General features: G+C 35.5%; 4 protein-coding genes across 5 annotated transcripts; 1 reads left to right on the forward strand and 3 right to left on the reverse strand.

Annotated features, from left to right (window-relative positions):
- Positions 1–207: 207 nt before the first annotated feature.
- On the reverse strand, positions 208–2778 carry LOC140786927 (uncharacterized). The gene is made up of 3 exons (XM_073135643.1): positions 2461–2778; positions 1780–2272; positions 208–466 (listed from the first exon to the last, which is right to left on the reverse strand). The coding sequence occupies exons 2-3, from the start codon at positions 2224–2226 to the stop codon at positions 446–448; spliced, it is 468 nt and encodes a 155-aa protein (XP_072991744.1). The 5' UTR covers positions 2227–2272; positions 2461–2778; the 3' UTR covers positions 208–445.
- Positions 2779–4236: 1458 nt separating this feature from the next.
- On the forward strand, positions 4237–12183 carry LOC140787574 (uncharacterized). Of its 2 annotated transcripts, none has more exons than XM_073136569.1 (4): positions 4237–4578; positions 7641–7842; positions 10279–10375; positions 11605–12183. In XM_073136569.1, the coding sequence occupies exons 2-4, from the start codon at positions 7657–7659 to the stop codon at positions 11859–11861; spliced, it is 540 nt and encodes a 179-aa protein (XP_072992670.1). In that variant the 5' UTR covers positions 4237–4578; positions 7641–7656; the 3' UTR covers positions 11862–12183. The 2 variants fall into 2 exon arrangements, with proteins under 2 accessions (XP_072992670.1, XP_072992669.1); XM_073136568.1 differs by having other exon boundaries at positions 4243–4578; positions 7645–7842.
- A 257-nt stretch (positions 12184–12440) lies between these two features.
- On the reverse strand, positions 12441–13313 carry LOC140787575 (uncharacterized). Its single transcript, XM_073136570.1, has one exon. The coding sequence runs from the start codon at positions 13167–13169 to the stop codon at positions 12633–12635; it is 537 nt and encodes a 178-aa protein (XP_072992671.1). The 5' UTR covers positions 13170–13313; the 3' UTR covers positions 12441–12632.
- Positions 13314–16887: 3574 nt separating this feature from the next.
- Positions 16888–26163, reverse strand: LOC140787435 (uncharacterized). The gene is made up of 6 exons (XM_073136352.1): positions 25718–26163; positions 25294–25438; positions 23876–24136; positions 22734–22815; positions 18615–18811; positions 16888–17436 (listed from the first exon to the last, which is right to left on the reverse strand). Exons 1-6 carry the CDS (start codon positions 26086–26088, stop codon positions 17122–17124), a joined length of 1371 nt encoding a protein of 456 aa, XP_072992453.1. The 5' UTR covers positions 26089–26163; the 3' UTR covers positions 16888–17121.
- Positions 26164–27588: the final 1425 nt, after the last annotated feature.

Consider the following 27588-nt stretch of genomic DNA (forward strand, 5'->3'; position numbering starts at 1 on the left):
ATTTCTATAAATTAAAAAAAAGTTTGTATTTACACAGAATATTTAATTTTATAAGTTTATTTAATTTATTTACTTATTTTTTAATTCGATTTCTTATGACTTTTGGAATCACATTGTTACCGCCAACAATCATAAACAAAATTAGATAAAATCATAGCAATGATAAGCAACAGAAATATCTACAAGAGTCAAACACCGAATACTCCATATATAACAATCCACAAATTCCTATGCATTATAATCATATAGCGGAGGTACATATACTCATTTTGGTACCATCTAACTCATTACTTTGTTCTTAAATTTTTGCATTAATTTTCTCAAAAAAATTTTATCACAAATATAATTTGCTGCAACACCAGGAGAAGAAGATTTGGGAGCAATCAAATGGCTCAAAAAAAAAAAAGATCTCCAGGAAAACTTTTGCTGCAATCTGCACTCCAAACTACAGAAAGCCTTCTCTCCTCTGCATTTCAAAAAAGAAAAAAATTAGTAACAAACATTTCACATCTTCTCTTGCTAATTAATTTATGACCTGAGAATTAATCATTCTATTCTAACCATAAGATTGAGACAAAAATATAGATGGATAGAATCATATTCCATTGAAAAAGTTCCTAGTATGTCCTAGTTGTGACCAAAATTCCTCAAATGCTTCAAGAATGTGAAAAAAGATGTTTGCAAACTTTCTAGGCATGGTTGTCTTGTAAGCAACTGGGGAGCCACATTCAAGGTAGGGCCAAGGCCCCCCTTAAAATTCCAAAATTATTAGTAGTAAAGTAGAAAACTTGTCTACTTTTATAATTTGGCCTCAATTGCCATTTGACCCCTCTTAATCCCTCATTAACTCCAGGTGGCCTCACCATCCCAGATAACAGAAAATGACAGCATATATGAAATAATTTGACTAGTTTTCTTATTAAGTGAAAACTACTCAAATTTATTTAGTCTACCTTTATTGTGATTTGTTTTATGAAAAATTAATAAAAGATATGCACAAAGAGCATAACAATAATCTCTCTGGCTCTTTCTCATTCTATAATTATCTATTTTGCTATATTGTAATTAAGAAGAAAATGGCAAGCAAACTGATTAATCTCAATTCTTATGTGCAAGTATTCTCTGTCATGTTAATTTATCGTCATCTTTATTATATAATGTTTGAGTATCTAATTTAATTGCAATGGTAAATTATTTAGCATATCATTACTTTCTATTTTGTTACTTGTTTATAAAAATTGCTCCACTAAGGTGTGTACTTTTGTTTATTCTAATATAACTTCAAAAGATTAAAGTTTTGATATAACTTAAAATAAAAGGCTGTCATGCAACAATTCCCATATATGATTCTTATTAATAAATTAATTTTTACCTAAGATTTAGATGGTATTTCTATTTTTTTTTCTCTGTGTTTGCCTCTTATTGGAAAAAAAAAATCATGGCTTCCTAAGGCATACCTCAAACAATAACAACAAAAATTCTATTAAATATTAGGTTTTGTAGTTACAAATGAGATATATATATATATATATATATATATATATATATATATATATATATTCAAATTTATAAATTGAATTGAGTTTTATTAGCTCGTGATAAAGAGTATAATATATGTATGATTTATATAAAAGTGGCCAATATTAATTATGATATATATATATATATATATATATAGTGAAACGAAATCTAAACTTATTACCACAGGCTTAAAAATTGATTGTTAGACAAAAACGATTAGCAATAAAATTCATAAAATAAATGAAAAAAAAGAGCTACCTGCAAGAAATTTTTCCTCTCCAATGGCGACTCAAAGAACACCCCCGAGTTTTCACCAAAACTACTATCAATGCCATCGAAGCAGTAGACCCTCTTCCTGACGAGGTTCTCACCCACACGTGAGATCACGCACGTGTAGCTCTCCGAGAGCTCCAATGGCGTCTCCTCCACTTCGTCTTCCTCCTCCTTCTCTTCGTCTTCTTCTTTGGGTTCCTTCGACTTGACCCAGGGGCTCACGTGGGCGATCGGAATTGGCTCAGAACGAGCCGGGCTCATGGCAGCGACGATCCCGAGTCCCACGGCGCCATTGTTGAAGCTCTTGGGCGACCTCGAGGTGGGAGACAACAGGGTACTGAACGGTTCGACGACCAACGAATCGACCGCGAAGCGATTCTTGGGGTGATTTCCCATCTGGGTTCCTCGGAATCGCTTGTTCTGGCTCAGCATCACTCGACTCCTCGCCGAAAGATTCAGGAGATTTCCATCGATATCACTAAAATTTCGAAGGAAAGATCGAACCTTTATCACTAGACAGATAGAGATTTCGAAGAATGAAGAAATTGGGTTCCTTCAAATAGCTTGCTTTTGCTCACGAACGAAGTTTTTTAGCTGCTGAAAGTTTACAACATCGAGAGCACAAGATATATAGAAGAGGAGAGAGAGAGAGAGAGATTCTACTACCTGTGAAGGCTAACAACACACTGTCACTCTATAATTGTTGGGATTGGAGAGAATAAAGCACATCTGGAAATAGCTCTTTGGCGAATTAAAAAGGTGCAAGTGTTGATAATTTAATGGAAGCATTCAACGTACGAATTTGTATTTTACTACGTTATTATATAAAGTTATTATCAGTAATCAGTGTTTGGTGGAGCAAAATAGTACTAATCTTTTCCTTTACATGATCTTATACATGTGCAATCTTCTCTTTATTTCTTTATGAGTATTTAGTTTTCTATCATTATGATTCAATCGTATAGATAGATATATTCTTTGAGGTTGAGGATTAGTGGGTGTCTTAAACTCGAAGAAATTGATTATGATGTGTTGGATTGCATTTGGTTAATGTCCGGTCGATTAGATCTTTTGGACAATTGAATTGTTTTTCAATCCATGTTCAGTACCGATTCTCCATCAAAACTTGTGAGTGGCTCACAAAATTTGTCTTGGATTTGTTCTTGGAATCATCAGTTTCATTGAATATGACAGGATGTGATAACTTTGTTAAACCTTGTTCCACTGTTACAAATCAAGGCAAAAAGGTGACTAGTGCCTAAGATAATAATTAAGCAATCATTAATTAAGACGCCTACAAAATTTGGCTTAGGAAAAATAAATAAATAAATAAAGATGTTGACGTATTTCAAATAGTTTAGCAAGTCAAATTAGATGGATTCCTTTCATGCGAAAGAGAAACATAGATAGAGAGAGAGAGAGAGAGAGAGAGAGAGAGAGAGACTTTTGCTTGATGCCCAATCATTGATTTTGAATGAACTTATAACTATTGCACACTCATGCAATATATGGCAAAATGATAACTATTGAAACAGTTATTGAGAATTAAGTGAATAATACATTTGTATTAAATATCTTTGATGGGATTGGGCTTGTTGTTGTTTATGGTTTGAACTCAAATTAGGCTTAAATTAAGCTCGGTTGAAATAGGCTTGATTTGGGCTCGTTTCAAGCTTGAGCACAAAATTAAGTGATCTAAGCCTAAATTAAATATAAACTCAAAAATAAATTTCAAATCGAGTTTAAATAAAGCCAGGTTCACTCAAATTCGGCTCATTTACACCTGCTATTCATAATATCATCAAATAATTTACATCGTGGATCAGTTCAAACCAAAGAAGTTTTTGTCCCAAAGGTAAGAAGACTATATGAGATTATGAACCACAAAGTTACTAACCAAATTTGTGAAGGTGATGGAGGAAAAAGAAGACATTTGCCTTATATAATATTATATTGCAAATCCAAGAAAAGTTGAAAGTGGTCCACATAAGGGAATGAGCTCAGTTCTTTGAGGCCCATAAGGAGAGCAAAGGCCTCCCCACTAATGCTATCATTGTATAAATCCAAGAAGAAACTCTTGGAGATTAGGAACTATATGCCCACATGGGATATGTTAGAATATAAAATTATAAAAATTATCGTTCTCTAACAGTTTACACTTTTAGAATATTTGATGGATTAATATAAAATTAAAGTAGAAATCTTGAGTTAGAATCCTGTTATTTTAATTATAAAACTTTTGTCCATTTAAATCAAAGTCCAATTTTTGGGCTCATTGAAATGTCTCATCCCATGGAAGTAGATTAAGTTTTAGAGCAGTAAATGAGTTAAAAGAATTAAAAGACCCAGATGATATGCAGGAGAATGTAGGGTGATTAAAATCACAAATTCTTTTAGAATGAATTTGGTAGCACATCTATAAATAATAATATTATGCATGGTAGGATTAGGATACTACTACCAAGTCTGTCTGTCTAAATGGGACGGGCATTCGGGACATTTGGCATGGTTAGGGTAAGGGTTTGGAAGTGTTAGGAGTCTGCCCCTCTTGTAGTAAAAAGTCTTCTTGTGGAAGCTGTTAATGGAAGTAACTCAGTAAGTGCCTAAATCCTACTCTTCACTGAGGTCTGAGGGTTATTTGTTTCGCATCTCCTTGGGGCGTTTTACTCTCGCCATTTGTATATACGATCCCTTTCATCTGCCGCTTCCTCCTCCTCCAATCAGCCTCTTCCGTCGCCTCCTCCGCCGCCGGAACTTTCAAGCCTCCTCCGCCGTCGGCCAGAGGTATTTTTTAAGCATTAATTACCAAATTTGTTGGGCAGCTGGGAGCTTTAGTTATTTTTTCTTATTCTTTTGTCGCGATTTTTGTTTTGGTGTTCTGGACAATTTCTAACTCCTCTTGACGGTAGAGGTTGGTTTGTTTTGCTTCTGTGGCTGATTGGTTTGTTTGTTTGGTTTATTCCCAAACCAATTTCTAACTCCTCCGGACAATTTCTAAGGCCGGTTGTAGGAGTAATGACACATTTCCCACTTGATGTAGGACAGAACTTAGAAATATTAATCGGTTGAATACTGCAAAATAAATTGTCATACCAATAAGAAAGGAAAAAAGACACTTTTTCCCTTTAAATTTTGAAGTATTAGGTAAATAGGCTAGTTAAGCTAGCTGACCATGCAAATACAGAATCTATGAAATTCTACTAATGCACAGAAATCAAAAGGTAGCTTTCTCCCCTTTCCCCATTTCCATCTTTCACTGCCATGAGAACTGAATACTTGTTAATTAAATCAGATAATATCTATAATGTAGCTAATCATTCTTTAATTAAATCAGATAATATATTTAATTAAATCTGATAATATCATAATGTGCTCACTGATTTGCCAATTTATTATAGCTAAGCATTTGCTCTAATTTGATATTTGGTGGAATATTTGTTGTTGATTAAGTATTAACAGAATGGAGATGACATGTTAATGTAGTTTGGCTGTGAAAGGCACCTAATGATTCAATGTCTCAAATTTTACTTTCATTAGATATTACTAAAATATCTTATTCTATGTGCTAGTGAACACATGAAATTTATGTTCTATAACAAAGCTGTCTGGCACATTTATCTTATTTTACTTTTTGAGATATCTCGAAAATAGTTAAGCTTTTCATTTGGAGCTTATGACTATATTATACTTGCTTGGTAAACTTATCTGTGCTGAAAAATTGCATACACCTTTCTTTGAATGATACTTGGTTGGTAAACATATCTTATTTTACAGTTTTAGATATTTCCAGAATAGTTAAGCTTTTCATTAGGAGCTTATGACTATATTTTACTTGGTTGGTAAACTTATCTGTGCTGAAAAGTTGCATACTCCTTCGAATGATACATTGAAATCCAAGGTTTAATTTATATGTAGAATATCATAGTATAAATTTAAGTACAGAACTGCATAACAAGTAAAAGTTTGGCATTTTGAGTATGTGGCAGCTTCATAGGATACTTCTTGCCAATCTTCTTTCTTCTTACACATGCATATAGTAATTATTTTTCTTTGTCAAATTGTAGGAAACTAGTATCTGTAAAGGAAACTTAAATTTGCATTGTTTGTATTAAATTAGATATTACTATAATTCAAGTAGTACTTCTGTTTTTGTTTTGTTTTTTTGTATGTAGATGTCAGAGTCAGTAACTAAGAATCTTTTTAATTCATTTGATGCTGTTACCGATAATGTACCTATCGAAATTGGAAGATAGTGTTGAAATATAATAAATACACATCCAAGAAGGCCGTGTTTACATTTATTTTAAGGCCTCGAATGAGTCCAAATATCACATGTGCACTTCTTTTAAAGATCAGTCCGTTCTTGTGGTTCTATTATTTGATAAATACAAATCAGTAGATGGTAACACTATAAAAGCAAGTCAGTAGGTCATTTGTTTTATCTGTGAGACCAACACATAACTGGTGTTAGATAAATAGAGGTTTTATATTTAGGACTATTTCTGCTTGATGATTAAAACATGTTAAACTAAACTAGGGAACCACATAGAAACCACTTGTTAAGAAAGTTTTAGCATTACACCATGCCTTATCCAATAGAAGCATCATATTTAGTTTACTTTTCTGTATTAGTGATTTGACATACAAAGAGTTAGATCAAGGATCCACATAGATGCATAATTAAGCAAGAATTACACCATGCTTATTTATTAAGTTTTAGATGCTTATTTATAAACCACGATGCCTCATCATTTGAAGAACGGACACTTACTATGAATATACAAATTTAATGTTTGTTCAGATAAAGAAAGTAAATTATTACCTGCATGGCTGATGATAAGAGATGCTGATCTCAGAGAATTGGCAAATTTTGGTGAGAAAAGTGAAGTATTCAATAGAAAGGGACTCATTTCTTGAAACCTGTATTCCGAGATAAATGAGATTAATTGTCTGCTTTCTTGGACTCCGAATTAGATGGGAAAAGAGAAGGTTTGTGATACATGATTAGAGATGTTACTCTTAAACAGTCAGACTTTAAGGGCTATTCAGGTGAGGAGCGAATTCACAAAGCTAGTTCACTTCTTAAGGGATTTCAGTATTATCTTAGTTGACTTGGTTAGTGGATTACAGGTTACCTTTATTATACCAAAGACATGTTCCTGATAAGCAGTGGAGTCATCTTAAACAACCTGAAGAAAGTTAAAAACAGATATGCAGTACTTGAAAGCTCTTAATGAGCAAGTTAAGCCATAGTTTTGAGTTTCAACCGTAAGAGATTGATTTCAGTTAGAAATTTGATATTACTCCTATTCTGTAAGAGATTCATTTCAACCAGAACCATGTAAAAGCCATTCTTTTGTCCTTCCTCTGTAAGATTGATCTGATTAGGTTTGAAATGGAAAATAAAATATCTCCAGACTTTCTGACAGGCAGGAGTTTCAGAGACCATTAATTGTCTATACTCCATAGAGATTTGACCATTGTCAAAAATTACTAGCTTTGATATATTGGAAATTTAAGTAATTAACTATGAACATTTTTAGCTGGTGGTTTTTTAGAATAAAATGAAATATAAAGTGCCAAATTGCATGTAGTGATAACATATATGTTCTCCATGTCTTCTATGACAGGGAATGTCATGTAAAAAAATTCTACTTCTCTGTGTTAATCGTGTATCTTCATATATTTATACAGACTGCAATGGCAGTGGAATGTGTATCTCTTTGTTTTAGATGAAACCAAAACTTCGAGCTGCAACTTAATCTGAATTTATATTGTTTGATATTTCTTTCTTATTATTTGCAGTTTATTTCATACTTAATAACTTAAAAACATCTAATTTTAAGGCAGGGTGCACTTGTTATGGATGACATGGATGAAGTTGGCAATGTCAATGAAAGAAGGACGGTGTTTGTTACAGTGGGAACCACATGCTTTGATGCTCTTGTCAAGGCAGTAGATTCTAAGCAAGTTAGAGAAGCATTATCCCAAAAGGGTTACACCGATCTTCTCATTCAAATGGGCCGTGGAACCTATATACCATCGAAGGTACTCATTTCTCTTTGCTTTTGCTTGATAATAAGCTTCATTGCTGGTAGGGTTAAAGCATAAGGATTTCTATATATATTTGATGCTTGTATCTTTGATGATATATGCCCATCAAGTGAGTCATTTTCTGCATTTAATTTTGCTTAGTAAGAGACATTTAGCTGATTATGCAGACAAACCATGTAAGTTGGTTATTTATGTCCTATTGTGGGTTTCATGACTACTCGAACGAAAAGTCTAGCAGCACTAGCAAACTTGATGCTTTTTCACAGTCAAAATGTATGTTGATATTGGCCTGTAGTGTTTAAGTTGGAAAGGTACTGTCAAGGATTCCAGTTTCGGCCTGAACAGGTGGCTGCAAGCAGCCCACTGCGGCAAAGAAGAAATGTAGGCGGCTGCGGCGACGAGCAACTATCTCGCCGCTAGCCTAGCTGCATTTCTTCTTTGTCAAAGCAACTAGAGAGAGAGAGAGGGAGAGAAAGAGGAAGAGAGAGAAAGAGAGAAAGAGGAAGAGAGAGTGAGGGAGAAAGAGAGAGGGAAAAAGGAAGAGAGTGAGGGAGAGGGAGAGAAAGAGGAAGAGAGAGAAAGAGAGAAAGAGGAAGAGAGAGTGAGGGAGAGAGAGAGAGGGAAAAAGGAAGAGAGTGAGGGAGAGGGAGAGGGAAAGATTAAAAAAAAAAGAGGGTATGAGAGAGAGAGAGAGGGAAAAAGGAAGAGAGAGTGGGGGAGAAGGAAAGATTAAAATAAAAAGAGGGTATGAGAGAGAAAAAAAAAAGATAGAAAAAGGAGTTTGGGAGAGAATGGATACTTTAGACTAACAGTTAGAGGAATAGGAAAGAAGAGACGAAGGAAAAGAGATTTTTACTTTTTAGGCTTTATATATCAGTAATTATTATTTCTTATTTTCTTATAATTTTTTTAAAATTTTTAGAAATTTCTCAACATTTTTAATAATATTTAGAATTTTATTTAATTAAAATAGTCCGATCCGATACAGGCGGCCGATACAGCCGATATGGCCAATACAACCGATACGTATCGTTTTTCCGGACGGCCGATCCCGATACCGATTTTTGGAACCTTGGGTACTGTCATTGTGGAAACGTTACTTACCACTAATTACAAACAATAAATTTTGGTGGAGGAAATTTAACACATGAACTACATGTGAAACAAGAAAGTAGTTCATAGGTTATTTCTGAAATGGATCAAACTGGTGAATTACCATTTACCGATTTTTAGTGAGTTTTTAATTGATGTTGAAACAAATCTGTTTAGTAGTAATCTTAAATTCCCAACCCAAACCAATCTCCTACAATTGAAACTTAAAACTATTGCTTAATTTGCTTATTAAAAGCGAGGTTCCGAAACTCGGTATCAGGATAAGGATCAGATGTATCGACTATATCAGTCGTATCGGCCACTCGTATTGGATTGGACTATTTTTAATTACAAAAAATTTTAAATGTTATTTAAAATGCAGAAACTTTTCTAAAAGTTTATAAAAAATAACAGAAAAATAAGAAATTAAAATTAGTCACATATGAACTTTAAAAACTAAAGAAGAAAGTCACTTAAAACTATAATGAATTTTGACTTAAATTAAACAAATTTTTATACTCATAAATTATTACTGCAAAACAACATGAAAAGATAAATATCTCTTCTATGTTGTTCTATAGCAATAAGAAAAGAGAAGTTAAAAGGTGGGTGAAAAAAAATTAAAAATAAAATAAAAAATAAAAATTCAACCAAGTTCACCAAAGTATGGACTAGCCAAAGAGGCTCACCAGAATGGCCACCAAATAAACTCAGTGAAGTGTGATAGTGAGAAGAGAGTGTGAAAGATAAAGAGTAAAAACTGAAAATTAAAAAAAAAAGTTGATAATAGCAATTATTAATGTCTCCTAGGTTAGATATATTTTAGATTCTACCTGAATTTTAAAAAAAAATTAATTTCAGCCGATATTATTGTTTTCAGTCAATATGGCCGAGTTTCGGCCGATACAGCCGAAATTAAGTTGATATGGCCGAAATTGGCCGATATCGGCCGATACTAGCTGAAACCAGTCTGATCGGGATTGGTTTTGGCCGATCCGACTCGAGACCGACCAATTTTGGGATCCATGATTAAGAGCTTTCAAGTATTGCATATCTGTTTTTAACTTTCTTCAGGTTGTTTAAGATGACTCGCACTGCTTATCAGGAACATAGCTTTGGTATAATAAAGGTAACATGTAATCCACTAACCATGTCAACTAAGATAATACTGAAATCCCTTTAGAAGTGAACTAGCTTTGTGAATTCACTCCTCGCCTGAATAACCCTTAAAAGTTTGAGAATAACATCGCTAATCATGTATCACAAACCTTCTCTTTTCTTATCTCATTCAGAGTCCAAGAAAACAGACAATTGGTCTCATTTTATCTCAGAATACAGGTTTCAGGAAATGAGTCTCTTTCTATGGACTACTTCACTTTCTCACCAAGCATTGCCAATTATCTGAGATCAGCATCTCTTATCATCAGCCATGCAGGTAATAATTTACTTTCTTTATCTGAGCAAACATTTTTAATTTGTATATTCATAGTAAGTGTCAGTTCTTCAAATTATGAGGCATTGTCATTTATAAATAAGCATCTGAAATTTAAGAAATAGGCATGGTGTAATTCTTGCTTGATTATTCATCTATGTGGATCCTTGATCTAACTCTTCGTATGTCAAATCACTAATACAGAAAAGTAAACTAAATAAATGTGAAGTTCTGGAACTCACTTGAGGCCTTAAAATAAATGTTAACATGACCTTCTTGGATGTGTATTCATTATATTTCAACACTATCTTGCATCAGAGGATCTTTCTGTGGTTCACTTCTACAAAAATCATTCTATCTGTAGTCGTGTTAACTTGGTCAGCTACTTGCCATGCAGAGAAAGAGGTGGTTGATTACTTAAATCAGAGGAATAGTTCATTACATCCATGTGTTTTAAGAGTTCCTATTTTAAAGTAATTTCTATAAATGAATGAAGAAGCACCGATCCCAAATGGCATAACATATGAGATCTCCTTTGATTGAACCGGTATAGAATAAAATTTATTAGGATGTGCTTGGAAACCCATGTGCACAATCTCATTTTAGTTGTAAAGTTCTTCTGTTCATCTTGTATGTGCATTCTTTTCTAATGTTGAGTAATTTAACAATCTCCAAACTTCTCATTAGTGAAGTAAAGACAGACCTTGACGTGTTAACATATAGGTGGAGTAGTTATAGTTGACAGTGTATAATCTCCATTGTTAGATAGGTCTAGGATTGCTGTCTAATTAAGTCTTGAAATTGTGGGCTGTATCACAAGTTGTGTCTTGATATTGCCACCGTCCAATATCCAGGCTTGAGTCGCAAATCCCTTGTCTGAGTGAACTATATTTTTGCAAATTCACGAGTTTAGTTTGTGATAAGCTCAAATATTGAACTTAGTTTTGGTTTTCAGGTGTTGATTGCATTTTGTTTAGTGAGAATACTCTACCCTCCAATTGTTATGCTGCAAAACACGCATTGTTTATCTTTTTATATCTTGTGATAGTGCAGCTTTACCCTTTGGAATAATTATTAACGAAGTAAAGGGGTGTATATATATATATATATATGTATACAGCCATTCTCTATGAAACTGCATCTATTATCTAATCAGTATATTGAGCTGATCTTTCCCTTTGTACCGTGTAGCGTTCTGTTTCGAACTAATTGAACTTGAGCTGTCAATGCAGGTGCAGGGAGCATATTTGAAACACTGAGATTGGGTAAACCTCTAATTGTTGTCGTTAACGAGGATTTGATGGACAACCACCAAAGTGAGCTAGCAGAGGAACTGGCAGACAGGAAACACCTCTTCTGTGCCCATCCTCAGACACTCTGCGACACTATTGAGGCGATGAACTTGGAGACTCTCCTTCCTTACCCACTAGGAGATCCTATGCCAATTGCTAGTCTGATGAACAAATTTCTTGGCTTCCCAACTGATTAATCACCCCTAACTCATTCATGCATGTATATCTCATAGGTTCAAGAATCTGGTCTTCGTCTGCAGCCAAAATTCAACGTGATCAATGCCAGGATGTGTCGAGATATCTCCAACATTGGTACATTATAAAGGGATTTCGCTTGATGAGGTACCTTGTTTCTTTATAGATAATGCTTGATGAGGTAGTTTTAAGGGCTGTTTACCTCGGTTGTTAACTGCATTGAAGTGTTTGCAAGGTAGGGGATTTGTAATAATATTGATTTTGTGCAAAGGATATTTTTTTTATTATTATTTTCTTTCATCTAATGGAATTGTCATTATCCTACTTGTAATATGTGTTTTGGTACATAACCATATAGTGTGCACTTATGTTACACTAAGCTTTAATTAACACTCATTAATTTTTTATTTATAATATACTCGTAACGCCGGTTAACAATCTAATTAATTATTTTATATATAATATACTCGTAACTCATGTTAACAATCTATCACCTTCCCATGTAAGTATAAGTAATAAGGAGGTAGAGCGTCAGCGGACAAATTGAAGATTGTTCACAAAACAAAGAACAGAGAGCAGAGTTATGGGGATAGAAAATTTTAGCTATTAGTATCAAATACTTGGGAAGTTGGTAAACAAACGAATTACCGATCTCAAATGCAAATACTAAAAGAAAAGAAAAAAACATTAACAAAATTACAAAGAGAAAGAGATCAAGATTAAGGAGAAAATTGTGTGGACCAGTAAAAAAGGGGGGGAAATAGAATCTATCATTATCCGAAGAAATCTTGGATGCCCTTGCCGGCGAAGACCTGGTCGGATATCTCGGCGAGTACCGCGTTGACGGTGAGAAGAGCAACGGTGGATCCGGCGATGACGGCGAGGACAACGCCAGTGGTGCCGACGACCTTCCCGAAGGCTGGCCACTCGATCTCACGTACCTCCTCCGCCACCCCGCCCAAGAACGCATCCCCTTCCTTCTCCTTCTCCTTCCTCGCCTTCATCATCTCCCTCAGCTCCGTTGCCACTGCAGTGGCGGCGGTGGACTCCTCCTCCTTCGGTTCTTCCTGCTTTCCCGAATCCGTATCTTCCTCCTGCTTCTCCTCCTCTTCTAGGGTTTCGGATGCGCCGCCGTTCTCCTGGGCGTGGAAGAGGGGAAGTCGGCGGCGGGAGAGGAGACGAAGGGGAGGAAGCGGTGGCGCGTGGATTGCAATGCGGCGGTTGGTCGAGACGGAAGGCCGGGAGGCGGCGGCGAGAGGTGGCGGAGGTAGGAGTTTGGGGAGGATTCGGGGGAAGGAAGCGATCGCCATTCTTCTATTGTAACCTGTAAGCGTGTGAGAATTATAAACGGAACTTACTGGAGGAGTTTATCCTTTAGAGAGTCTTTGGCCAACCTACAAGAAAACATATTTATTAGCTCAGCCACATAGAAAATCACCATTAGAGATAATAATTCGTAATAGATTTATTAATTTGCTAATATAATAAAAGATTATTGTCTCTATCGCTGTCTCACTCTCATACAAACAATATATATATATACGTGAAAATGAGAAAAGGTATTAAAAAAAAAATCACCATCTTCCACGTGGCGCTGAGCTTGTAAAAGTTGTAGCAGTACTGTAATAAATTTGAATGGTATAGTGGTTTGGTTAACAAGAAACTTTTCTGTAACAGTAGTTTGGTCAAAAACTCTTTGTTCTTATTAAGGTTAGCTGAGATTGCGAATAAAGAAGGATCTATAAGTAGCGTAGATAAAAAATTTTTAAAAAAATGTATACTTTTGATGTTTAGTTAAAGAAAATTAATTAAAGAAGTGGTTTCTTATAATAAAAAATAATTTTACAAGTCATTTGTGATAAAAGCGCTTCCTTAAACTCAATTTTTTTCGCTAACACCCTCAATTTTTTTTAATTTATAAGATAATTACATAAGGACTCCTAAACTATTGCCCATTTTTATATGCACTATTTATTTTATTTTATTTTTTTTAACATATTGATCCCCTGGCATAAACTACTAAAACTCTGAATCTTCTCACCCTCTGTTTTAACCCTATGCCTGCTACTTAACATTTCCCACCCTCTGTTCATGGCCTCCTCTGATGACGACTTCCTCAAAAGGTTCTGTGAGCTTCTTTCCAAGAGCAAATTAGAATTGCCAGAAGGTTGTTAAAGCTGCCGGTGAATTAGAATACAATATTGATGGAAGCTTTTATAATTTCTTTCACTGAAGGGCATTAGGTCAAGAAAAAGGTTTAGTTAACAGCCTCTCAAGAGTTAATATGGCAGTCCACAAGATAATAAAAACAATAGGTCTCCCTCGAAAGAAGGAAAGAAGAAAAGAAGGCTTTAGACTGAGGCACAGAGCGATTAATCCAAGCAAACCATTTATAAGAATTAATAATCATTTATGAAATAAGAACAGAGATAGATAATGGCAACCTACACAAATCTCTCCCACGAAAAAGAGAGGAGACGCTACACAAGAGGGACAAAAAAAAAATCGATGAGCAATACATAAGAACAACTTAATTGTAACTAGAGAAAAGGAGTTAAACAAGTTCTGTTAACAAATAGACATTCTACGGCTAACAGCTGACAGTAATAAAGCATTGAATAGTTAACACATACCATCTTAACCCACAACACTTGATAATTACCAATTAAATTTGCCAAGAATAATAAATCAAGGTGACAATATAGAAATTGTGCTGCAACCTTCAGCATGCTTTGTCACCTACAAAGAAAAATAGTCAGGTTCTATTGTCAGAAAGGGGAGCAACATAGGAATATTGACCAAGTGACCAAGTGATTCTCTTCAAGAATGTTAACTGAATAAATAAAGACAGCATATCTGCAAAGAAGAACATTTAGATAAGGTTTCTAAAGAAGACAAATCATAAGAGTTAATACTTGATCTTTTGGTGTTCTCTGCGTCTTGTTTTCTCCTTCTGCCTGATTGTATTGTGATTATTTTAATTTCATTTTGTGGTTTTTCAGTATCCAATCACACATGAACTGTGAGCATGTTTTTTCAACTAATGGTATCAGGTTAACTGATTGAGAACAACAAGATATAACGGCATCGAGGTTAGTGATGCAACAAATGTTAGAGGAAAAAGAACACAAGATCATCAGAGCATCAGTATGCAGAATGCATCCAATCTAACACCATCTAGGTACTATCTAACTACTCGTGCGTTGTAACCTAAACTACTGAATTAGATCAAAAGAAAGGTATATGGTACATGCTATCTAATCGTTCAACAATTAAAAGACATACTAAGTAAACTGTGCAGACAAAGGTAGAGAAGCAAGGCACTAGTGGCCATAGAAGTCAGAAACATCTATTTGTACACAAACGCACACAAAGATACAAATAAGAATTGGACTACTTTAACTACTTGGACTACAAACTTTATCTTAAAACTTTTGAAAAAACGTTTTACACACTTGTTGCCATTAAAAGTGCTTCGGAATTCTAAAGAGATATATAGTATAACTCAATTGTACAATAGCCATGAAGGGACTCGTTTAAAATCTTCTTGTTTTGACAGATTATTCTAACAATATATGACACATTGCCATTTGATAGTAAATCTTCTGTCATAAACCCAATAACATAGGACACATTAATATTAGTTAGTAAAATATCAGATACAAGCATATAACTTCACAATTAATATATTTAAAGAGAATATGATCACTGCACAGATATTGTATTTTTTTATAAAATACAATAGAATGAATATAATTATTCTATTGATTAATAGGTTCTATGAGATAAGTTGTCAACCGGAATTGTCAATCAACAAGATCAAAAAGAAAATGGCCTCTACTGTATCCTGATACATAATGGTAATATGTTCAAATATTACTTACATCTTTAATCATGTCAAAAGGAAAGTAGATTAATATATAACAACAGGAAACATAATAAATACATTCTAAAGTAATGTGTTTCGTATAACAGAATAAAATAAACAATTTGATAAGAAACCAAGGTAGAAGTTACTTTACATATTACATTACGCAATCATATGGTACATTGGTACTTATATGATATGCTATCTGAGTTTATGATATAATAATTTTAAGTTTGCACCTAAAATATTACTTAAAGACAGACACTGAATTGAACAATTATGAATGCAATAGAAAATATACATTTCATGTGCCATATTTAACAACTAATAAAGGAAAGCCACCATGTGGATACACACAAGTATGTGCACAACTAATTAACAGCATATAATAGAATAAAAGAGAGCATAGAATGATTTCAATCCAAACAAAATCAGAGCAGCAACTTTACCTGATCAAAATTCACATGCCCTTCCTAATGAAACGTTCCTCAAAATGTCCCCAATTTCTTGCTGAGCCTGAACTCAAACTTGGCCATCCAATGACTCAGGAGTTCCTTGTTGACAATCAATGGAAACTGGACCACGCTCAAGAATGATTGAGAGAACCATTCATTTGTACAGCCAGATTGTCCGGTCGACTGCACCTGATCAGCCAGACTACAGTTGAGCAAGCCAAGCTCCATCCACTTGCTACTAGACACCATTGACGGGCAATCCTCCACCTTGATACAGCCATATTTCCTGAAAGGAAGTGAATGTTTGCATAAGTCAACTAGGTAGGGGGAACTGGGGCACCTTATTTTGCCTGGGCTTCCTGCTCTGCCTTATAGGCCTTCTTGAGCAGCCTTCCATTCCAGCTTGGGTAAGAAAAAGCAGCCCCTTCTTCGAGCACATTCAACAGCAATGAAGTATTATAGTAATTATGAGGTTTAAAGATAAAATACATTATGTTGCTTCAGATAAGTCCATAGAGTTAATACACCGACATGCTCTCAGTGGTAAATTAATGTTTCAATCAAATAGCATCCACATCAAACTATCAAAGTTTAGGAAATAGTTATTACAATCTTATGGAATAGAAATATTGTTGATATGTAAAAGATAACAAATCAAATCGGCAAGTGCAACCATGAATAATTCCAATAGTAAAAGAAGCAGAATTGGTGGACAAAGTTTCTTCTATTATATATTCTGTCAAAAGTTTCCATTGATCAACTATCTGGTCATATGTTTCTACAAGCTTGCTAAGACGAAGTTATTAACAGTGAGGATACATAAAATTTAGCAAAACTTAGAGGGCTCCATAACTGACTATATTCATGTCAATGATAGACTTCAGTTGATTGATGACAGTTGAAGGCTTCAGTTGGTTGATGAGGATTGAAGAGTTGAGATCAACCATAATTTCTCCTTTTGTGTCTAACCTGTCCAAGTTGGGTGTCTTTTGTTTGCCCTGATTCCGGTCCTTGCCTCATAAGTTTCTTTAAGATGCATGCTACTGCCAGCTGGGTTCCAAGAGCAGAGCGACCTCGGGACAGACAAACAATGCCTCCAAGAAGAATAAGCCCGTTTGCTATCCATTTCTTTGAAGGCCTTGTCTTTACCTCCTTGTCAGATGAACCTCTCATAGACTGCCTAATGATGGCACTGCCACCTGAGGCTTCCAGTAATCCTTGATTTGTCCCACCAGTCATAATTGTCACTGGAACCTGATGTAAGGAAAAAAAAAGAAGAAGTAAACTGATAATAGCTCGGTCACTTTCTTGATTCTGCATTGCTAATTATGCATCAATAAAAGTAATAGCATTATTTCAATTGCAGATGTAACTGTTTCTTCTTTGGATAGTTAAGCTTCTATAAATATGTGTCAATACAAGTGATAGCAGCATATATTTATTTGAATTGCACATGTAATTCTTTTTCTTTGGATACTATTAATACCACCCAATTGGCAACTAGTTTGGACAGAAAAGTTCCACCTAGTCTTCTTTCTGGCAAGAAGCAGGCTGGGCCATAAGGATGGCATCTCCCGCTATGCAAGCAGAAATCAAGATTTTCTAAGCTTCTTGAAGAACCCAATCAATTTGATTTCGGCATGTGCTCTGAAGGGATGCATACTTGACATGAATGATAGACAAGATCACTGAATAACTCATCTAGTAAAAAGCTCTAGAGCCTGCTAGATAACAGGCATGGTAAGATACTAACAAGAATTTCTACGAATCAAGAGTTACAATACATCACATGAATTGAAAGGAGTGTCTAAATTCACCCTACATGGCATGCCAAAGTGTGATTAAGTACTGGATCCTTCAATTACCCAGAAAATTTTCTGCTAGAGACTACAAACATGTCCATGTTAGGTTGGCATGAGCACATGACTTCCTGATGAATTAAAGGATGCAGGTGAGACTGAGTAGCCAGAGCAGAAGGCACTTGACAGAAGAAACAAAATAAGAAATATAAAATTTCTTAAACAAAACAAAGAAAAAAGAATGCCTGCATTTCCTCAAGGTATTCCAGTTAACATGATCTTGAGGTGGTTCAAAGGAGGAGGATGTAAAATCAAAAGGCTAGTATGGTATAATAGACAGATAAAAGATGAAAAGATATAGTGTTGTCAAAGTTTGTTCCTTGAGAAACATGCTTCAGAGTTTAGATTCTTCAATGTGGTCCAAAAGAATCTCTCGACGTGAATTAATAAAATACTTTGACCAATGCAGATAAGCAGTAAAAGTGGACAAAATAAGTAAGCAATATGTGGAACTCCTCCAATCTTGTCATCTTCCATTTTGAATGTTTGAAAAAGCCAGGCCATGACAACATATTATATTCTCTTAATTATAGGAAGAAATTTCACACTTTAGCTGTGTAAAGGCGTGCTAACCTTTTGAATAAGCCTGCGCATAGTAAGAATCGATTTCGAACGACTGCGACCACGGGAAGAATATACACGCAGTGCATTGTTCATTTTACATACATAACTCCAAATACCTTTTGCAAAAGCCAGCTTTGCCATCTCTATGTTCATGCCATTATCCTCTTGATGCACCATGATGATCTCAGATGCATCCCTACCGGGGACTGCATAAGGTATCAGCAAATAACATGAGAAAAGAGGAAGCAGCACATGTTACAAATAGAAAGTTAATCTAAGATACAGGAATAGCATTGATAAGTGAGAAAGCACAACTAATTCTATGATCTAATAATAAAATAAAGAAAGATATGTCATAACAAGGGAAAGGAATTAGCTGAGCACCTTTATGCTGAAGTTACATTATCCATTTTCATTTACACGATAAAAGTAGTATCCAAAATCTAAACATTTGCCAAAACAATATAAAAGCAGTAACAATGTGCTATCCTTGTTCTTATGAAGAAACAAGGATCTAGCATGACGCTAAATAGCATCTACTCTAGAATAAGCTCGCTGGATAAGTAATAGCACTTCATATACAAAAAAAGTGATGCTATGCTTATGGACACTTCATAAATGTTTTATGAACTGGGGGACATGGCATAATTGTCAAAACCACAAAAAAAAAAAAAAAAAAATAGAGGTGGGTGCACGTGCTCTGCACGTGCAGCCCCTCCCCTCTCCCTCTCCAGCACGCAGCTGATTTGGGGGGATTTCATCTAATCCAAATTGGATTAGATTTAATCCTCTCCTAATCTATAATTAGCCCTAATCCTCTCTCTTTGGAACCCTAAGCCCTCTTTTCTCTCTCTCTCTCCCTCTTTTCTTCCTCCTTCACCGACGGAGTCGTCACCGTGGAATCGGCCAGCCGGAGCATCGCCGGAGCCAGCAGAGACCACCACACGACTCCCCCGTAAGCCCTCTTCCACCCCTCTAATTTAATTAAAGATTAAATAGGTAAATCCGAAATACCTAATTTGCGGATTTCAGCCTCGTCGGCAAATCGGCGTGGCGGCTTCGAGTCGCAACCGCATCGTCACCGGAGGCTTCGTGCTTCAAGCCTGGTGTCGGAGATGTCTTCTACGAGGCCCTCGTGGCTCTGATCGGCGTTGGATTTCACGTCGGCCATCGGTGCTGAGTCTTCCTCCACCTCGTGAGGACGACAGAGGAAGGGTGAGAGGGAGAGGAGAGGTTGAAGGTGGTCGTGAAGGGGTCGCCGGCGAGAGGTCGCCGGCGGTCACCCTCTCCCTCAGCCATCTTCTCGCGTCGGTCGCGAGGGGGGGAGAAAAGGGTTGGCTGGGCTCGGGTTTCACCCGAGCCAACCACCTTTTCCTTTTAAGTCGGGTTCGGTTCGGGTTTGGATTTCGGATCCACAAACCCGAACCGAACCATTAAGTTGGCGGGCCGCGGGTTAGCCCGAGCCCAATTCAATTAATCGGCCGGGCCTCGGCCAATCCGATTTAGTTGATTTCTTTTGGATTGGGTCGGGCCAGCAGCCCAGCCCAATTGATTTGGGCCTATTTTAGCCCAAATTAATTATTCTTAGGTTAAATTGTATAAACATTTTTAATAATTGTTTTGATTAAAAAAAAAATGATATTGTTATTTATTATTTAAGGTGGTGATTTTTAGTACGTGGGCTAGAGATTTGAGATTTTGGTTGTCTTGCCTAGACTCAGGTGAGTGGGTTCACTCACGTGTTTATTTTATTGTATTTCGTATTTTTGCCAGACCATGTAAATCTTCTGCGTGCAAATTATTTATTTCACCCTCATGTGTAAAAATTCAATTGCTTTATTTTCTGTGTGCATTTAATTATTATATTCAGTGCATCACCATACTTCGTGCTAATATTGAGAATTTTGAAAAGAAAATGAGACTAGTATTGATATGACTTAGAGAACAAGTCCGGTTTTTCCGTGGTGACTCAAGTCTATTTGGAAGTCCAGGGGAAAGTCCTAAATTAGATCACTGCGGTGACTTTCTTAGGTGACTCTGGCGGGGTTAGGGAACAGTCCTAGGAAAAATGAGAAAATTTCCTAGGTGACTCTAACTTCTCTCAACGGTTAGAGGAAAAGACGAGTGTGTTGATCACGGGGTGATACCCTCTGATGACCCTAACCGGATCAGCTACGAAGAAAAGTCCCGAGCGTCATCTCGAGGTGACTTCTAGTTGATGTGGATCCACAGGGTTTAGACCCATTGAGACATATGACATTTTAAATATCAAAAGGATGTTGATATGTGGAAAACATGCAAGGTTACAAATTGTGACATTTCTCTATTGTTATCTTGTTATTATTTAGAGAGCATGCCTATTGCATATTATGATATTGTTACTTTTTGTTTAATTTACTTAGCATTAATATGCAGTAAAAATTTATTTGGTTCAAGTGGATTCCACTCACTGAGCTATAGTTGTTGGCTCACGAGTTCTATTATTTTTTTTTTGTATTTGTTTATTTATTTCAGGTAATAGTCGGCGGGCGCCCGAGCGTGATGATGTGCCGGATTCCACCTCCACTTAGGATTCACCCATTTACCTTTCCGCTCTTTTAGATTTTTGTGCTTTAGATATAGAAGTTTTATTTTAGTTTATTTTAGTTTAGAGACTTAAAAACATTAACATTGTTTATTTTTTTTATTGCATTTTAGTAATAAAGTATTTTTTTAAATAAGCAAATTCTCATTTTATTTATTTATCTTATCATCATATACGTAGAGAGTATTGTTAAGGCTTCGTGCATCTCAAGCATATTGAGATGCATGGCCGGTCATGATTCCTAATTTGGGTCGTGACAATAATCCTAGCCGTGGTGGTTTGTCTCTCCATCCACCCTGATTTCTAAGCCGCTGCTATGTTATCCCTGTTTGTAAGTTGTTTGTAAACCGTCCACGGACAGATCATTTTCCATACAAATGCTCTTTAAGATGTCATAGAAGTTTAAAATAATTGTCAAGTGGAATTTGATTTGCACAAAATATGGATGCGAATAGCTAAGAGGTCCATAATAATTGATACAATAATATTGCTATGTTGCATTATCTTACATTCGAGCTAAGCAACTATAACTTGGCTTATCACTGTCAAATTGCGCAGCACCTTGCTCTCAAATTGGCTTATGCCACAAATTTCTAAATAGTGCAAGTTTCACATTTGAAATGCAATTCTTTGTTATTCTTTTTCCATGTAATTTGATGTTTAGTACAATAGCTACAACTACAATCATACAACAATAACCAAGCTTCAACCTTAATTATTTGGGGTTGACTATCCCCATGCTATTTTTGGACTTCCCTTCCCTCGTAGAGAACTTCTATGTAATAAAATCAATCCTACCTTTTGACACACTGCATGGCCTTCATTAGACATGTCAGTCCAGACCAACTGAATCTATTCTCACGCAATTTATCCTCTATAGGTGTTACCCCTAATTTTTGTCTAATATTAAAATTGTTTCTCTTATCTGTTCTAATTTATCTACTAGTTGCCAACATTATGATCCATAATGAATTGTTGGTCTTGTAGCCATCCTAGAAAACTTCTCCTTTAGCATGGTTAGAAAATAAAATATAAAAAAAAACCATCCTCCAACAAGTTAAGCTTTTAGAGCAACTGAAAACTGTCGAGTTAACATGGTACGAGAACAATTTCTCCTGAATTTGAATTCTGCCATGCCTATCTTCTCAGTACAAAAGCTCCACCAATTAAGTCAAGTATAAGGTCTATCAAAAATATCTCAAGCCCAAAAGTGAGAAAGAGTTGGAATATAAAATATAAAAATCATCATTTTCTAAAAGCTTAAGGTTTGGAGTAGAAAATGAGTTAATAAACACTATGTATGAGCATAATGTTCATAAATAATTATTAGAGAAAATTAATTGTTAAAAAAATTGTTGTCAATAAAGTAAATTGTTATTGATGATAAGAATAATTATTAGATAACATTCAAAATACCAGAATATTCTTTTTTGTCGTCAAAAAGTAAATTGTTAGTGATGATAAAGAAGATAAATAATTATTCTTAACTAGAGAAATAATGACTGATTAACATGTATCATAAGATTTGGTACGTTGTCACTTGCCTTTCCTGATGCACCATCCAGATCTGAAAAAACCCACACGAACATACTTCTTCTGTAGTGGCGCCAGAGAGTGTTCACAGTCCTAGAAGGATTGAAGGAAGTAATCAATTATCTCGAAGGGAAGTGAATCATAATGCCAATAATACATGATAAGAGAACTTATCAACCACAACTGTAGGACACTATGATCCTTTTCTTAAAGCTTTACATGATTGCATCTAATACTCTTTCTTATGGTCACTTATCATTTGAAACTCCATATAAGAATACCTATGTGGTTATCTTTGTCTTGACTAGAATTTTGGCCCAGGAAACTGTAATTTTAAATGCTACTAGTGCTTGTACTAAACCACCAAAATTTGCAGTTTGGCATCTGGCAACTTTAACAATTTCAAACATATAGAACATAAAAAATGTTAATACTGATATATCTGCCAAGGAGAAAATTTTAAGTCTATCGGTAATAGAGGAACCAAATTGGTCAAATAAAAATCCTATCAGTAACTTCTATCAGACCTTTGACTTTAAATGGTTTATTGGAGCACAACATGATTTTCCAAAGTAATTACCAGCTGATGTTGAATTTTTTCTGTTGGTGGCCAAGACAATTTATGGCAAAAGGTGGACCTGGCCTAAATCTTAGACAACTACTTGATAGGAATAGAGTCATTACAATTTTCATGGAACAGGTTGACTGTACGAGTTAGAAATTTGGGAAAGAAATTTTAAAAATGAGCAACTTCTTCAAAAATAGCTTGAAAACCCCTTCATGTGATGTTGCATGTGGGTTGATCATTATGAGTATGTAGGTTCCATTCCTATATGTTCCTACCTTTGTATTTGTTTTCAGGAGGTAAGACACAAACATGCACTGAACCTCATAAAGCCTTTACATTGAAATCCATAGATGATCAACTACTTAGAGCAAATTGGTACATATTTACAAGATCAGGCATATGAATATTTACTCATGCTGTGAAAAGGAATTCATTAGCAACATCATAAGAAGAAGAGCTGCAGTAATAATTGAATACAGGTCCTGATGACATAATAAAATATTCAAAAGGACAAGAAGTAAATCATTTTGTAGTAGGGATATATGGTAACACATTTTTATCAAGAAGACAAGAGTGAGGCATTACCTTGATAAAGCAATAATAGGTTTTATCATTCCCTTCCCAGACACGCCACCCCAATATGTACTCTCTTGGTGTCAGAAGTGGAAACTTTTTAATTGTTCGCCCAATTTCTGTTCCACTGGCTTCATCGAACTGCAATTGCTCATGCGTTATAACTGTACTGTCCCACTCTGTCCTGTACTCATTATCTATATAAAAGTCTCTTAATAGCTCCGTTGAGCATCCCTCAAATGTTGTAATACTAAGGTACTTGGGGAGACCATCCTGAAAAACAAGGATACACATCTGTAAGGGGCATCTCACAAACTATCAATATCCAACGTGACACAGTATAATATACCAATAAAACCCAATATTCTAAGTATCAGTATTTGATCGTCGGAGAAAACAATATCTATCAAAAGTATCGGTCATTTCGGCCGTTTCAGTTTTGGAATATTTTTTAGCTACTTAAATTCTAAAAAATAATATAAAACATAGAAAGATATTAGAAGTTAAGGAATATAAACATAAGAAAATATATAAGATAGTATAAACATAATAAAAGAGTCAAAAATGCTAAGAATAATATCGAATCGAAAATTGGATGCATTCAATAAATACTTGTATTCATCACCGTCACCACATTTGCAATAGAGATAGTAGGAAGCCTCCTATAGATGAGGCTAACAACCACCTTTGCAACAGAGGTGAGGGTAGATGTGTTAAAAGAATAACAAAAAAAGGGCAAAGTAAAGGAAGAAAAAGAAAGCACCAAAAAGGAAAAAGAGAGAAAAATAAGGACATGTAAAATGTGGCACTCAGAAGTCAAGACATCAATAATGATGTCTCAGGTTATATTCAGGTTAAATGCAACTTATGATGCGATGTACATATAGCCCACATAAAAGAAAAAAAAGTAAAATTATATATTTACGGCTGATACAGCCGATACAACCATTATATATCTAACAATGTGATCGATATTGGATTGATACGGCCGATACTGGGCAGTTTTGGATTGGCAAAAGCCGGTATCAATATGTATCGGTATCAACCGATACTTCACGGTAAAGCCTTTTTCATTAACTTCAAAAATTATGGAATGAGAGGGTTCTAGAAAGCACAGTGAGACTCCTAGCAGAAGATAATATCAAAAGAAGAAACATCAGTTATTTTCATCACCTGAAGTACCTCCTCAATGAGGGCATCATTTGGTGAGACAGTAAAACTTACCTCCTAGGACCTAAACGGTCATGTTTGAAACAGCCTCTAATCAGTGTAAGGCTGCATAAATATCACCTATCTTTCTCAAAATATTTTTGGTATTACGTTACAAATAACAGCACATTCAGACTCATAAACACTAGAATCACATTATAGCACAACTTTATAATATCACATAGCAAAAGCCTGCGAGAATCAGTTAAGAGTAACATTACCTTCGGCCTGCAGCACCTCGCTCCATATGATAACTGATGATTCTTCTTATTGATGACATCTTCCCATCTCTCTTTCTCATCGAGCTTCCCATCCAAATCATTAATCAATTCCCTCAGATCAGCATCAGATATTATTTTCGCTATCCTGCCTCATAAAAGAGATAAACCCAATCAAACATTAAGGAAACAATTAAAAATTATAAGAGAAGGCTAACAATCAAACAACATACAGCGTTCACTTAAATAAATCCTGCAATACTCCATGAAAGGTCATGCAACGTAGTTGAGCTGAGGAACGATTACATCAGACGATACTAAGCTACCAAAGTACCAAAAACTCCAACTTTCCCCCACTCGCCACTAATTCACCAAAGAAAACTAAACAAAGATACTGGACAAACACGGCAGAGGTCAAGAATCAAACCCTAAGGAGGAATTCACGAGGGAGGACGACGGGGAGATCGAGATCTCTTTGGCCGCCCCATCTCTGACGACCCCGGCGGCGCGCCACCGCGAAAAGCTTCGGAGAAGATGCCAGGAGAGGAGGATGACGAGGACGACGGCCGTAGCCCAGCCGCCGCCGGCGTTTACCCGCCAGAATTCGTTGGAGATTACCGTTCCTCCGGCCAAATCCCAGAGGGGGAGATGGAGATAGGGTTTCGTCATAGGAAGCAGCAGAGAAGAGAGGGGTTGGAGCTGAGAGAGAACGAAGCCGGGAGATTCGTTTCTTCTCCTTGTGGCAAAGGAGATAGGGAAATTTATACAGAAGCCCTCGACGTTTTTATAAATTATCATTTTAACTCGCCATTACATCCCATGGAGCAAGACAAAGAGTGAGACGGGGGCAGGGTCGTCTGCATCTCCTGATGTAAGAATTTTGTGCTTCGAGCATCGCATATTACCTATCAGAGCACGCCAAGTATGGACGACGAGTCACGTCGCATTACAGGTAAAGAATTTTAACGGCCATAATTAAAACAGAAGAGAATTAAAAAATAAGCATTAGTGGTCGAAAACTGACCATCGAATGAACGGTGGAATTAATCTCGAAAGAAATAGATATCAACAAACAAAAATAAAAAATATTTCAAGTATTAAAGAATAGGTATGTGTTCGAATGGATCGGATCCAACCCGGATCCGAATTAGGATCTAATTTAATTATAGATATTAATAATGTAAGACAGTGTTAAGAGTTTTAAACCGATATGTTGTAACGGCCATAATAAAAAATAAATAATTTTTAAATTATTTATAAAATATTACGTAGTATTTTTAAGTAAATTGTCCCCTCTCTCTCCATTAGTAATTTACTATCAATTTAATGCAATTATTTTTATATTACTAAGTAAATGGTTATCTCAGAAAGTAATTTATGTCATTTACTAATGTGGGAGTACCTAGTGATAAATAGTTTGAAAAACTATAGTAAATTGCTAATCTTCTTTGCCCACGTCATTGCTGTGTATATTTCCTATATGGCAAGAATACAAATGTGATGCATATTAATAGGTATTAGTTAGCCTATAAACATAGAAACCTTACACATAAACAGCATTTATTAATACCTTCTTAAATACCTCAACCATTTTCCATTTATATATCGGATTTTTTGGGTTTATACTTTTCGGATTCAAATATTTGGAGTCAACTCTCTATTTGTGAAGTTATTGTCATTATAAAAAGAAAAAGGTTAAAGTGTGGTTGGGATTTATTCTCAAGTTACATTGCAATCAACCCAATCTACTAGTCAGCTACACTTATCCACTGCAAGATCCAGACAAATCCAACTAGACTGTATGATGTCAATGCATTCTTAGAATTGCTCGGATGCTATTGAATTATTGGTGGAGAAGCAAATTATTCATCAACTATTGAGGGTTATTGTTCAGAAATTATTTGAAAGATTGATAAACTTTTATCAAAATAATGCTCATTGTAATAGATGTGAAGCTCTTGCTACATACTAAGATATCTTTATCATGTTTATATGTTTCCTTTGTTGATCCGATATAGGCAGGAGTTTCATGCACTGGATGTCAGTGGGGGTAGCTGACATTGAAAGGCAGAAAGAACTCAGCTTACTAGAATGCCTAAGATTGAAATGATTTATGAAGCACGACTGGTCTAATTTTTTGGTAATTAAAGCAGGCCTAGGATTAGTTTTCAAGATTAGCCTAAGTCCATTTTATAACCAGGACTTGATATATACTAACAACATAGTTAATGTTTACGCATCAAGTATTGATGTAAATTGTTAATCTATCCAATGGTTTAGCTTAAAGTAAATCGTTGT

The sequence above is a fragment of the Typha latifolia genome, chromosome 4, assembly GCF_019914945.1.
Source record: "Typha latifolia isolate L0001 chromosome 4, TyphaL0001v2, whole genome shotgun sequence".
Taxonomy (NCBI): domain Eukaryota; kingdom Viridiplantae; phylum Streptophyta; class Magnoliopsida; order Poales; family Typhaceae; genus Typha; species Typha latifolia.